This window comes from Centruroides vittatus, unplaced genomic scaffold (assembly GCF_030686945.1).
Source record: "Centruroides vittatus isolate TY-2023 unplaced genomic scaffold, ASM3068694v2 contig_436, whole genome shotgun sequence".
NCBI classification, from domain to species: Eukaryota; Metazoa; Arthropoda; class Arachnida; order Scorpiones; family Buthidae; genus Centruroides; species Centruroides vittatus.
Window position 1 is genome coordinate 1,632,501 of NW_027122237.1, and position 15,296 is coordinate 1,647,796.

The window sequence follows — 15,296 nt, forward strand, 5'->3', positions numbered from 1 at the left end:
AATTTTTTATCCAATTTAACTTAAAAATAAATGTTTTGTACAGCTGAGACAAATTAAATCAACAAGGACAAAGAAGAAGTAATGCAATAAGAGTTTGAAAAAGAATATTAAAAAAAATAATAAAATGCAAACATCATATTCCTTTGTTTATAGCTATTGGGAATTATCTAACGTTCTTAAACTATTCTGGAAAAATAACAAGTATGTCATGAAAAATTATGGAAATTATGTCATTTAGTAATTTTAGTATTTTGAAACAGCTTAATTCTTACTGTAATAATTGAGCACTTTCTTGAGGTAGAATAAGATCATCTGTTACTAAGCGACCACATAGCTGGGGTGCACAACCTGTTTTAAAATATTAAAGTAAATAAATAAATGTTTATATTCTAAATATTGCAATTTTCACATAAAAGATATAAATTACAAATATTAAAGTTATAATACTTAGTACAATAATTTAATATAAGTAAGATAATTAAGTTGAAAATAAGATACTAAAATGCAAGATAGCTAAAAATAGACATAAAAATAAAAGTAGAGATGCACAAACACACATAATACATATGTTTATTAAGTTTTACATTTTCCTTCCCCTCTTTCTGGCCAATTGCTTTTAAACTGGATGGATCATAAAGCTCCTTGTAATAACTTAATGATTCATCTATAATATTTTTGGCATCCTCATTAATAAAATCAAGGATAATTTAGAGTCTACTATCAGGTCAGTCCATAAGTTCATGCGTATTTTTATCTACAAAAAAAGCAGCAAAAAATTTTAATTAAATTTTATTTCAATCTATAATGTATTCACCATTATTTTGTACAATTTCTTGCCATCTTGATGGTAGCTTTTTAATCCCATCTTCGTAAAATGATTTCGGTTTTGTATCAAAATATTCAGAAATAGCCTTTTTTACATTGTTCTCATCCTCAAAAGTTTTCCCTTTTAAAAAATTCTGCAAACTGCAAAAAAAATGATAATCACTGGGAGCAATATCTGGCGAATATGGTGGATGAGGTAAAATTTCCCAGTTGTAGCTTTCAAGTTTCTGTACAGTTATTTTTGCAGCGTGTGGTCTGGCATTGTTATGCTGAGAGAGAACCTGCTTTCTGTTCACTAACGACGGTCGATTTTTCAATTTTTCATTTAAACGCTCTAATTGTTCACAATACATTTGAGCTGTAATTGTTTGATTAGGTTCTAACAGCTCAAAGTGAATTACACCTGACATATCCCATCAAACAGACAAAAGAATTTTTTTTGGATGCAACCCACCTTTTGCAGTCGGTTTTGGCTGCTTGTCGCAATCCATCCATTGTCTTTTTCTCGTCACATTATTATAGGAGATCCATTTTTCGTCTCCAGTAACCAGCCTACCAAGAAAAGGTTCTAAAGCAATACGGGATAAAAGAGACGTGCAAATGTTTACACGTTGTTGTCGGTTAGCTATTGACAGTTCACGCGGTATCCATTTTCCTAGCTTTGAAACTTTTCCGATTTGTTGTAGGTGTCTATGAACAGTTCCGTGGGATGAATTTAAACGTTCCACAATTTCGTCAACTGTTAAAGATGGTTCTGCTTCAACTAGTGCAGATAGAGCATCATTATCAAAGTCAACGCATCTTCCAGTACAAGCCTTATCCTCTACACTAAAATCATTGTTTCTAAATCTTTCAAACCACTTCTGCACAGTCCTTGCACTAATTACAGCTTGATTATGTACAGTATTTATTTTTTTGGCTGCATTTGTAGCATTCTCACCACTTAAAAATAAAAAGTATAAACATGTCTTTTATATTCGTCGGTTACTTCCATTTTAACGAAACAAGATTTTTCTCAAGATCATAAAAATGTGCATGGACTTATGAACTGATTTGATATATATGATATTAAAATACAGCATACTACAATTTATTTCACGAAGAAATAAAATATGAAGTCAATAATCTTCACATACAAAATTAAATTTCATCAGGTTACCTGCCATACCATTAACAGTGAACATGTTGAAATCTAATAATGCTATACAAAATATGCTCGAGTTACTGATCATAATATAAAAATTTTTGTGAAATACGTAATTATTGTGCTCTGGTAGTAATTATGTATTTTGCAATAACCTCATCACTCTCCATTCTAAAATATATATATATTTGAGAGGAGCATAAATGGAGCTCAGAAAGTGTTTTGTCTGTGATGAAGTTTAAAGCAACTGCATGAACACTAAACATAACTTTTTTACAAATAAGTACAGCACGGCAAAGCCAACATCATAACAAAGCTGAAATTTTTAAATTTGATCTATGGGCCAATCATCAGTTGCAAGCTGGTTGTACACTACATGTCAATCAAGTTTCCGACTGCTATCAGTTCACATTGATCTCTACGACAATTTTCTATTTTAGATTTAGATCAGTTTTAAACCTCCCTTGCATGACTATGATTCTAGTGGGCATATCTGAAATGCACCACAGGTGCTGTGATGCCAACCCGATGTAAATCATTAAAGCAACACAAAAATAAATGCTTTATCGTTTAAATTGTTCAGTAATTATTACTTAATTATTTTTTAGATTACAATCCAAAATTTGAGTTATACAGTGGGTGATTGGTTAACGAACATAATCCATTCCAAGACTTTGTTCGCTGTTTGTTGTTTGTCGAATTGTTTGTTAACCGATTACCGATTTACCATAGGTTTTTATGGAAATTTGATTAATTCGTTCTGGATACCCCCAAAAATAAAAAATATATACTTTCTTACTACGTTTATTTATATGTAATAATAAAAATACATATATACATAGTCTTGCATTTTTATTAGTTGTGTTTTTTCCGTTTGTGAGAGGTAAAGAATCTGTCGATTGCTTTTCTCTTTTCTTCAGGATTTTTCAGAAGTAATTAATAGCATTGTAAATGTAGAGATCCCTAAGCCTATTAATCTCAACCTGGTTTGAATGCCATTCTAAGATCATCGTTCTCACATCCTCCCACTTCTTCAAAAAATCTTTAATAGCAGATACCGGCATTGATCCTCTTTTTCAGAAGAAAACATATCTCGCCGAGTTTCTTTGTGTTCTTCATTCAAGAGTTCTTGGCGTTCTTCTATCGTCAGATCAGTTTCAGGTTCCGTTATGAGCTCTTCGATGTTCTTTATTTCTCAGATGTAATTTTTGTTACTCCTTAAGCTGCTTGAGTCTTCTTGATTATACAGTATCTTTCTTAGATAAGATTGAACTGTGGCCTACTGTTGATCTGTTCAAGCCATACTGTCCAGTAACATCAGACATCATCTGCCCACTCTCTACCTTTGCTATTATACTCTCAACTTTTGAAAATAAAAACCCACTCTCGTGAATACTATAAAAGAATTGTTTCTGTCAGAAAAATAAAAGGCTGGAATTTCAAGGGAGAGTTTCAAAGTTCAGAGGAATACTATTCGATCAGTATATACCGGGTTGAGCGTCGAGTCGACGTCTCCTGCACTCCGAAAAGTTTCGAATTGTTGCCTGGAAACAAGGGAAGACCAATCGGTATTCATTATTTTAAGTCACTTCTTCTTGTGTTTGTTCTGTGAGGTGTTTGTTATCCGAACATAAAAATCTTTCGTGAAAGTGTTCGTTATCCAATTTGTTCATTAACCGATCACCCACTGTATATTAAAACAAATGTACCCTTACCTTTGTACTTAAGAATTTCTTTTTTATATTTTTTAGAACAAGGAACTTCAAGTAATTTTTCCTTAACAGTTTCTGACTGTAAAGCAAATGATTTTTCAGAGTTTTGAGATGAAAAATATACCAGTAGCATTATTCCAACAGAAAGAGCTATTCTGGTGAATATCTTCTTCCATAAAATACCGGGAGTATTTCCATATTTTTGTTTTCTGGTTTCGGTACTGTAAAAATCATAAAATTCCTCCATTAAATTGAAATTTACTAAGCATTTACACATATTCTATGAAAAATTAAAGAACATTTGATGCTAAAAACAATTAATGAGTCTAATTTTTTAATCTATTGCAGTTGTTTTGTGAAATTACATATCCTGAAAAACATTTAATTTTTTTAATTGTTTATGCCAATTGTATGTATACTCAACTAGCTGCAAATTTCTGCATTTGATGTGAATTGCTTGCTCCACTACTTCAAGTTAACATTATTTCCATTATGTCACAGTACTCCTGAATAAATGTTTAAAATCTCAAATGTTCGAAAACTTTTACAATATATTATGATAATAATATACTCAAAATATCTAAATAAACATCTCAAAGCTCGATGTTATTAATTAAAACCAAACAATTGCTGTAATAAATTACTTAGTAACTAACATATCAAATTACTTAGAATTTAATTATTAATAGCAGAAAATAGTCTGATTCATTCATTACAGTAATCATTTGGCTTTGATGAACTCAAAATACCTTTTGAATTTTCTAAACAATTGAAAAAAGAAACATTGGAATGCAGTGCCAACACTCATGTTCCATTTTTTGTAAGGATTCTGACAATGGGATGCATAATCCCAAAAAATCTTGATTAAAAAAAATCCAGCAACAAGTTGCTTAACTTTTCCAGCAACATTTCAAATTATGTATGGTGCTATCTGTTATGATATTTTATTTTAAAATATCATAACTTCTTATATTTTTAATTATTATAAAATTTCAAAAAGCTTAATTTTGAGGGTAGAAATGAGTTTTATAAAAAATTGTAAATGCTAATAATGAGTAAAATTGTTATTAAGTCCAACCCTACTTGAAATATGGCACATGACCACCTCTATCTCCCACCCCCTCAATCTTTAACCACCAAAATTCAATAGCATCTATCTCCCTAATATACCAACCTCCGTGCAAAATTTCAGAAATTTTTGACAAAAAGCACAGAAGTTATTAAGCTTTGAAGTGGGTGAACAAAATTGTGCCCCCACATACACTTCTTCTTTGTATGCCTTATCAGATTCCTGATGTCGGCAAACACCTGGCATAGGTTAGTAAGTAGTTAGTAATGCGTTGAGGTGTATCCTAGGGGAAGTTACATCCAGAGTGGTTTCCCATTGCCTTCTCTGGGAAGAAAACTATTAAGTACTTGGGAGTTGTCTTGGACTTTCGCTTATTATGGAATACCCACACCCAGTATATTACAGATCGCACCGGGAAGATCTTCAATGCTCTGGCAGGCATGGCAAGGAAGCGTTGGGGCCTGGCAGCCGAAGCCCTTGATGTAATATATAATCAGATTTTCCTGCCAATCACTACATACGCTTGTGGAAGCTGGGGGCTTGACATCACCAAATCCCATATCAAAAGGAAATTTATCACCGTCCAACGTAGAGCTCTTCTTCAAATTACCAAGGCGTATTGCACCACCCCCAGAGCTTCTTTACAAGTTTTGGCAAAAAAGGCACCCATCAATAAAGTGATAGCCCTCAACTCCAAACTGTGGCACATAAAATGGGGTCGAGATATCTATACTGATAATCACTGTATTAAACATGAAGACTTGGAGACCAATGTGAGCTTTGCCAATTCTAGGCACCCAGCGACTCCTTGCAATATCCGTTTCGACACCTCTAACCAGACTGACCTCCATATTTTCACTGACAGATCTAAAACCAACTCGAACGTGGGCTGTGGCTTTGCTGTTTTCAATAATGACGAAGAAATTGCTATGGGCCATTTCAAGCTTGGGGAGCACTGTTCCGTCTTCCAGGCAGAGCTTCTTGCCGTTAGAAAAGCCATCGACTGGTCAAACGATAACTACACTACTAAGGAAATCGCTATTATTACAGAGAGCGCTTCTGCAGTGGCACTTCTTCAGGCCAAGACTTATCATCCCATTGCCACTGGCATTCACGAAACTGTTATCCACTCTCCCAACCATTTTCACATCAGCTGGACCAGAGCTCACCAGGGCACCCACGGTAATGAGAGGGCGGATGCTATTGCTAAACAAGCTTCCACTGACTACTCCCTGCCCTTCTCTTATAATAAAATTAACATCAGGGCCATCAAAGGCATCCTTTGGCAGGATCTCCTTGCCTCTTGGCAGGACGAATGGAATCATAACGACTCCATCACCTTTAACTTTATTCCAAATATAAAGGAATTCCTGACTCTTAAGTGGTACACTCCCAACCACCATCTTTCTCAGTTTCTGACCAACCATGGTAGGTTCTTTACCTACCTGGCTAGGTTTAAAGAGACAACTAACCCTTCTTGCACCATCTGTGGAACCTCTGATGGCAGCACCCACTACACCCTGCAGTGCCCGCTTCTGGAGTTGGAACGACTCCACCTCAAGACGACCATCGAGACCCACAATGACAACTGGCCCCCTCAACATCTGGTCAGTCTTCTTAAATATAAAGACACCTACAGTGCCTTTTTCCACCTTATTTCTGTGTATTTTAAAAGAACATCTGTACCTGCCTACTGAATTCTTGGCAACGGTTAGCGGCGATTCTCATTCTACTCCTCAGCATGTTCGTCCAGCCTCTGCTTGTATATTGCACAATTCATTGTAGATTTTGTAAATATTGTAGTTTATTTCTCTTTATTTTATCATATGTATTTGTATTGTATTTAACTGTATTCTATCCCACCTTTTTTTTTTATCATAACTTTGTTTTACATTTTAATTCTCATGTATAAATTTAATAATCTTATCTTTGTCATGTCATTGCACTTTGAGTGCATCATTGTATTATTATTATTTTTATTTACACTGTATACGGTATTTTAATTTGCCGTATCTACGTTCCTATGTATTGTAATCTACACTCTCATCTAATGTATCTTATCATTTGTTGCGCTTGCACCCGGTTATGTTATACTACGGTATCGAGAATGTACCTTTTTGGTATTTTAATCAATAAATAACTAACTAACTAACTAACTGTCTTCTCTGGGGTGCAATGTTATTCCCTTACAAGACCTCCCATGCCTTCTGGGAGGTCTTGTAAGGGAAACTGGCCCCTATGGCCAGGCCATCCGAGCGTGACACAAACCTGTGACCAAACTCCCAGTGTTTGGCAACAGAACCGCTCGGCCACTGGTGGGCACCCACACACACTAACATCCATATATACAGAAAAAAACCCTGAATTTTTTTGCATTTCTCAATGTTTCAAGATTCCGAGTCCAAAAATGTAAAAATTTTGGAGGTCATTTTTTGACTGATTGCCATACTTTCCCTCTGTTATATATAACAGAGCTGGGAGAGTAAGAATAGACTCCTTAATCCTTTCTAGCATCAAGTGTTCCTTATAAATTTATTATTACAATGAATTAATAAACTCAAAAATATGGCTTGTTCTAGAAGTTACTGATTTTTTTCATTGATTTAGATCTTCTAGACCATCGTTTCTAAATTGCTAGTTCACAGAAAAATATCTGACTGTACTGATACTTGGCAAAATTGATTTTGGATGACATTTAAATAGTAATGTAAAGTTACCATACTTTGTTACATAGACTGATTCTAGGTAAGCATATATAAACATAATTTGTAGTTGCTTATAATTATGAGTCCATGTAAAATTATTCACATAATTTTACTAGTCCACGATGAGGAAACCTTTTTGATGATCAGAATCAACTACAAAAACAGATGAGTAACACATTAAATACAATACCAGAAATTGTTCTTGGCTAAAAAATCTGAAAGTTGAATTGACTTGCTTACTCCTACAATACAGTCGATACTGATACATTTTTTGATACCAAGTACTTGTTCTCAATACTTTTGAGCTGATACAGATACTAGTATTGATATTTTACCTTGAGTATAAGATCTGGTATCGTTACATTTTTTACAGATAGATAAGGCCTGTCCGATACCAGGTTTTGCAGCTGAATCAGAAATTGAAATGGAACTTTACATTATTTTCAGTTAAGTTAAACAAAAAAGAACACTTTACACCAGATGACAAATAAATTGCACTATAAACCTATTGTCTGGTGTTTCTTACACCAGGCAATAGGTTTATAGTGCAATTTACTTGTTAAGTTAAACTTATATAAAAAATATTAATGACCAAAAATCAATAAATGTATTACATCAAATTTCATTTCATATGCTTATTCTGTTGCTTCTTTCTTAATTTGTGAACCAAGTGATTTCGGTACAGATCTTTTCCAAATTTCAATTGTCTAGAACTGCGACAAACCAAGTAACTAAGCTAGCATTTGACACATTTACTATTATTCTCTCTCTAATATAAATGCATTTCAGATCATACCATCTTAGTGATTCCTCTTCGGTATTACATCTAAAAATTATACAATATTTTAAAAAATAAGGATAAATACAATTCAGATTATTACAAAGTAAAAACGTGATTGCTTACAATTACTTGTGTAACAAACACATTTTCATGTTCAAAGTGATGTTCAAATGAGTTCACGTTTCCCTACTAGTGAAATACGTCTGACAGTACAGTATATTTTAACTATTGGTGAGATACTTCTGATGTCTACTGTATTTGTACAGTCATATATATAACTGATGCATCTATCAAATGATATTTGCAGGCTTTGACAATTAACAACTGGTGAAATACTTCTGATGACTCTAGTACAGTGTTTCTCAACGAGGTGATATCTCTCCCATGTGGACATTTTTCCATGTTGGGGGCGATTAGTAACAATTTATATTTTGGGGAGTAACAATTTTCTGGGCGATATAGTAAAACATTATATTAAGAATAATTAGATATTTTATTTGTTATATCGTACAATAATTAATAAAATTACATTATAGTAGTCACTAGTTTATTTAATGCACTACGAATTTTGCATTAGCCTCGGCCCCCGGCATCGAAATTTTGAAGCTTGATCGGCATCGGATTTTTTCGAAGCGAAGGGGGCGATACTACGTAACGGTTTTATTGAAGGGGGCGACGATTCGTTAGAGGTTGAGAAACACTGCTCTAGTGCTTATAATCAGACATATATCTAACATATCCACAAGAATTTTCAACAGAATTAACATTTAACCACTGGTGCTGGCTACATTACTATATATATGTTGTTATATGTCCTATTATAATACATATGCTTAAAAAAATAATTAATACACAATTAATTCACTTAGTTCTGATTAGTATTTATAAATAAATATTTATGCAGTATTTTTATTAATCAACTTGGACCACCAGTGATGTTTAAAATGAACTAAAATTTGTATATATTTGTTTGCACTGACATTTGTATAATTTGAACATAATAAAGAACTTTTAGTGTAAAGACACTGTTTTATGTCTTTATCAATGATTTCTTATCCACCCCTATCCTGTGTACACAGCCCATTAGCAGGGCTGTAGATCTGGGTCTCGTTTTGTGAATTGTACATAAGACATCGTATAAGTGTAAACTGGAGTACTAACTGATGCACTGACTCTTGAACCAGATAGCCAGAATTCAATTCTTTGGAGTAAGCAACAAAATATTACTTGCTGCTCTGGGTCAATTCAGCCTTCATTATAATGAATACTCAGCAGTAAAAACAATTGGAAGGTGATGCAAGACTGAACAGTAACGGCTGGCAAGATTTCAAGTTTCGATACTTTTGTGGTATTGGGACATTCCTACTTACTCTAAAACTAAGTCAAATATTTATTATGCAAACTAAAAGACGTTTTGTTCATCATAACAAATTTTTTTTTGGAGAATATAATAGTGTTAAAAAAAATACTGAAATTATTAGAAATCAAAAAGACACATTACAAAACTGACTTTATTTTTCAATTTATACAATCTTTCATTTGTATTTTCAAATATTTTTATTGCTTTTTTCATGTAAAAAAGTAATAAAAAGCATAGAATTAAAAACCAAGTATCAATCATCCCACGAGACGTTTTAGAAATAAAAAACTACAGGTAATCCTCGTATAACACGGACTTCTATAGCACGGATTCACTCTAACACGGTTCAAGAATTGGGAACATCTCCCTGTATAACACGGTGCTTTTAAGCACGGGTTCACTCTAACACAGTTCGGGAATTAGGTAAAACCTTCGTACAACACAAAATGTATTAAAAACTGTTACCAGTTGATGATTTTCATGCTGAGATCATCATATAGGATGAATAATCTCTGGTAAAATATTTACTTAAATAAGTATTTTACCCATAAAAAAAAATCTACTATATAAAACTGAAAAACCGGTTTCTATCACTGTACGTTAAAAATGGCCACTAGGGGCGCCCCTAGCAATTATTTAAATTAATTTAAATTAACAATATAAATTATTTTATATATATTTTATATTTTTACAGTATACTATTCAGTATATTATTATTTTTATTTGTAATTTTGTATGCCCCAATGCCTGCATCGGCATTTTGTGAATCATAAATCTGATTTAAAGAAGGATTATCAGCATTTTTTTTTTTAATTTTCGGAACCTAACCCCCCTTTTCGCACTAGTTCTTTGTTTCATATAACACAGATTCGCATAACACGGCAATTTGTTGGAATGTAACTCCCGTGTTATACGGGGGTTACCTGTATTTGATTATAATTTTTAAAAGGACATCTGCTTTCTATAACAATTTATAGCTCATATGTAGGAATCTAACTTATTCATGAAGGCATTTAAATATCCAAAAACCAATTATTATTAAGCAGCACTTGTATTAAAGTCATTGTCATTGAAAACCTTTGGATGTTAGAAGTGCTGTATTGATATTCTCAAGCTTACTTGTAAGGTTTAAAGAGAAAAGAAAGAATTTCAGCACCTCTTATCCACATAAACTAATATTTTCAGTAACCTTTGTAAGGTTTACTAATAAAAAATCAAATGATTTACAAATGCTAATTGGAAAACGGAACAAAAACATAAGAATGACAAATGAGATTTAAAAAATTAAAATAAAATTTTTGAAAAATTTTATTTTAATTTTTTAAACCTTGTTTGGTATTCTAAAGTTTTTTAACTTCATTTTCCACTAGTGTTTTAAATTGTTTTTCTGAATAGTGAACCAGAAGGTGGTCACAGAATATGACTGAAAACATTAGTTTACAAGTTTGAGTATCCAAAAGATGTTGCTAGAAAATATTTTTAAAGTGACTGAACTTGATTTATCAAGAGTCCAAAATTCAAAGCTTAAGACCCAACTATATGTTACCTGAAAATAAAACTGAAACTGAATTATGCAACTTCTGATTTATATACTTTTAGTTGGCAGAAATCAGTGAAAACAAATTTGAATATATTTTAACTTCTCCATTTCTGTTCAGTTTTCCAGCTGTACTTAATAATGGTTTAATGATTAACTTAATTTAAGTTAACAAAAGCCACTAGCAAGAGTTTATAAAACATCTTCCACTGATCTTACAAAATACTCTAATGACAAGGGCCCACTGGACCTTTGAGTATTCCTGGAATATTTTCTGTTCCCATTACTGACTAGAGAGCATCTCATGACTTAGTAAATATTGGTGTGATGTCTGGATCACCCAGAATCTGCTATCTAATATGGCACTGTTGGCTTATACACTTGATTGTTTAAGTTACTGTACATTGGAATCAGGCCAGAATCATGAAGGCCATCAAAAATAAATATCTCCTACAATACGTGAAAGCCTTGGAAATATATATAAATCATTATGTGAAGGCCATGTAAGTGATTTTTTATAACTTATTATTTATTTAAGCATTTTATGTATTTTTGGTATTTACTTGAGTTATTTTCCAGTATTTTATTTTTGTTTCAATTTGAAATGTTCAGCATTCTCTAATCTTGTATTCTTTTTCTTGCATTCTTAACCATTTTCTTGCATTTGACAGACTTCTTCTTAACCTGAATATAGTCTTTTAATAAGACTGAAAACATTTGTTATTAAATACTGTTTTGCTGCTTATAAAGTGAGTGTATTAGTTGCTTTCTATGCAGTCATCTTTTTCTTGTGCAATAAATTCTTAATTATTTATATTTTTTTATTGTAATTTATGAAATAAACATTTTTAAAATTATATTAATAGTTGAAGCTGGAACTTCACCAGTATATAAAAACACTAAACATATCTTATACACTTTTCCAGCAACTAAATTTAATCAAAACAAATGTTTTCAGCCTGACTCATAAACCTTTGTCAAATTTTTTTAAAACAAAAAATAGAATATGTATTTAAAAACTTGGTAAAGGCTTATCAATCAGCTGTGCCTCTGCTTTGTCAGTATCACCATGCTTGTGATCAATGACAATTCCTGTTCCACACTGTCACAGAAAATGAGAATCAATGTGAAAAAATGGAATAAGTGACTGAGCCCACAGAAATGAACAATATCCCATCCTAAACACAATCTTTATCCATGCAAGACAATGTTGTGTGTATAGTGGAATATGAAATGCATTATCCACTATGAATTGTTTCAGAGAAACCAAACCATCATGCTGTACAGCAGGGATGGACAACCTGCAGCCCCCGGACCACATGCGGCCCGCGACGCATAAAATGTGAATAAATATATCAATTTCCCAGCTTAAGGAAGTATGCAGCAAAAATTCAAACGTTATTTTTACAACTTATGTATGTGAATAGTTTTTCCCACAACGAATTTAGTAAAAATTAAAACAAGAAACTGGCTAACAGACACATGGAAACTAATTTAAAACTAGCAGTGACGAATATTTAACCAAATATTTCCAATATATTACGTTTATATCAGTTCCAGAGGCTAAATTAAGTATACCTAATCTAATTTATAATTATATATGAATAAATAATTCTGATTTATCAACATTTTTTTTTTTTCTCTTTCTCTTGTAAGCGACCCGCATCAGTTCAAAAGTCTTAAAATGCGACCCTTACATAGAAAATGGTTGCCCATCCCTGCTGGACAGTAGTGGTCAATACCACATCTGGTAGAACCATTTGCATAAAATGACCTTGTTATAGATATGGTATGCTGCTGCACACAAAGCAAACATAACCAAAACAGTGATTCAGGACTCAAACTGGAAGATTTAAATCCATTTCATCCACCGTACTTTCAGACCTGACCCTTACTAGTTTTCACCTGTTTCATTCTCTCTTGAACATTCAATATAATAATACAGTAGAAACTTGGATGGATGACTTCTTCATGGCTCAACCTGTAGCATTTTTCAAGAAAGGACTTGATTATTTGCCTAAATGCTAGCAGAACATAATTAACAATGAAGGAGAATATGTAGTAATTGTATTTCCTGAATTTTACATCTATATTCCATTATCATTCAGTGCTAAAGTCAGTGGCACAACTTATACATTGACCAAATAGTCAAGGCAATTGTTGGTTAAGGTGTCAATCTACCACTTTGGAGAGCCTAAAATCAATCTGGATGAGCAATTCCAGGAATTTTTTGTGAGCAATAAGTCTTGAATATGTCAGGTTATGTCTATAATCACCACTCATATTGTAAACTTGGCCAAATCCATAATGAATATGATTAGGTCCTCTTAGTGCCCACATGAGAGGGTAAATTTTAATGTAAATAAACAAACATAGATTCAATTCTTTATGAAATCTGGAGTTCAGAAACTTTGAATGCGTTATATACTTATATTGTGTAATTTTGAGCCATATTTGGTCCATACATTGAAAGATGATGAGAAAAAACAAATTCAGAGCTCCATTAACCATACAAAGACATGCATATAATAATAATCATTAAGTCTAACAGGCTATGGTGGCTGGTACATACTGTACATATCCTAGAAATGGACAATCAGCAAAGACTCAAAAAGGTATTTTTAGAATTTCCAACAGAGAAGAGATTTGATTTGCCCATGGTAAATATGGAGACACAAGACCAGGGAAGACATCAGACTAAACATAAATGACTGCGAATCCATAGCACGACAGAAAACAATGGTGACAGATTTTTGCAGCAAAGAATCTCTAGGGCTCAAAGCCAGAGAAGTAGAAAAAGATTATTATACTATTTTTAATATCTAGACCAGGTACATAATGTAAACAAAGCATTGTCATGCAGACAGCTACTTTACAGGAAATAGAAAAAGTTCACTTCCTGTATGAAGTGCAATTTTGAATAAGTTAACAAGTATTGTTATAAGAATTACTATCAAATTTTTTAATAGCGTGACAATAAGATATTTTAAAAAATCTCAGAAAGATTATAAAAGATGACAAATATAAATTATCTGGAAACGTTTTCTAGATTTATACAATAAATGGAATTGCACATTATTTTTATACAATACAAAGTTCTGGCCAAACATGTTTCGCATTAATTATCAAAAAATTACCATTTAATTGCTAAATGTACTGTACATACAAGTATAGATGCTTTACATTTACAATTACATTTATCTGGATAACACACTATTTATACTAAGAACCATCTTCATTTTTAATCAATCTGCAAATCATTAAGCTACAAGATATTTGTAAAAAAAAAAAAAAATTATTGTTATAATAATTATACCCCTGGCAAATAATTTCATGTATATAAACAAAAGATTGAATGCAAATAATAAATTATTATTTTGGAAATTATTGTGACCAGAAACAGGAACAGAGTATTAAGGGGATAGAATCTTTCCAAATAGATTAGTTGTGAATATAAACATAATATGGTTTTCTACTGTTTCTATTTGAGTTTACTCTTTTTTCAGATTGGACTGATGAAATAATACAAACATAACATAAGTGATCTATCAATGGAGTGATTTCAAGGATGACTATTATGATAAACTGGCCTCTTTTTAAGTGTTAGTCAAATGGAGAAAACCCAAATAACCTTACGTGGCCTACTTGTTTGTCGGGACCAACTTCACCGTTTGGTGGTTTTTATCCATTCATTTTTTCATTCGGCATCGATAGTCGACGACCGCTTCCTGAGTATCGTCGTCGTAACAGAATCGATATTTAATTTTAAAATACTAATTTTCGTTTGACAAAAAAGTGTACGAATTTATATCGAAGAACACGTACTTTTAAACCAAATCATTCAATGTAGAAAATGACAGTCTGCAAAATCATTTTGAAAACTTTATAAATATACAATTTCCAAAAGCTAAAACAAAAATCAATAATTAAAAGCATCGACCTCATTTGTCGGACACCTTCACTGCCGAAAATGTGCATAGGTCGACCATTTTAAGTATTAACTTTACGAATTTTTTAATATTTAACTTTATTTGAGTTTAACAAATTAAAATTTCTTGTTACAACTATAAATTAATAAAAATACCATCCACACTAGCACTAAAAGCAAATCATAGTTTCTAATTGTTGCAAAAAGACAGAGTAATCGACAGAACCGCCTCCGG

At 32.4% G+C, this 15,296-nt stretch overlaps 1 protein-coding gene across 2 annotated transcripts in view; it reads right to left on the reverse strand.

Annotated features, from left to right (window-relative positions):
• Positions 1 to 15,296, reverse strand: part of LOC136976959 (2-oxoglutarate and iron-dependent oxygenase domain-containing protein 3-like) — a 43,136-nt gene that overhangs the window by 19,915 nt on the left and 7,925 nt on the right. For both annotated transcript variants that reach the window (XM_067272363.1, XM_067272362.1), the window contains exons 2-3: positions 3,685 to 3,902; positions 273 to 348 (exon numbers count right to left, since the gene is read on the reverse strand). In XM_067272363.1, coding sequence (XP_067128464.1) covers positions 273 to 348; positions 3,685 to 3,814 — 206 coding nt within the window. In that variant the 5' untranslated portion in view covers positions 3,815 to 3,902. The remainder of the gene's footprint in view (positions 1 to 272; positions 349 to 3,684; positions 3,903 to 15,296) is intronic.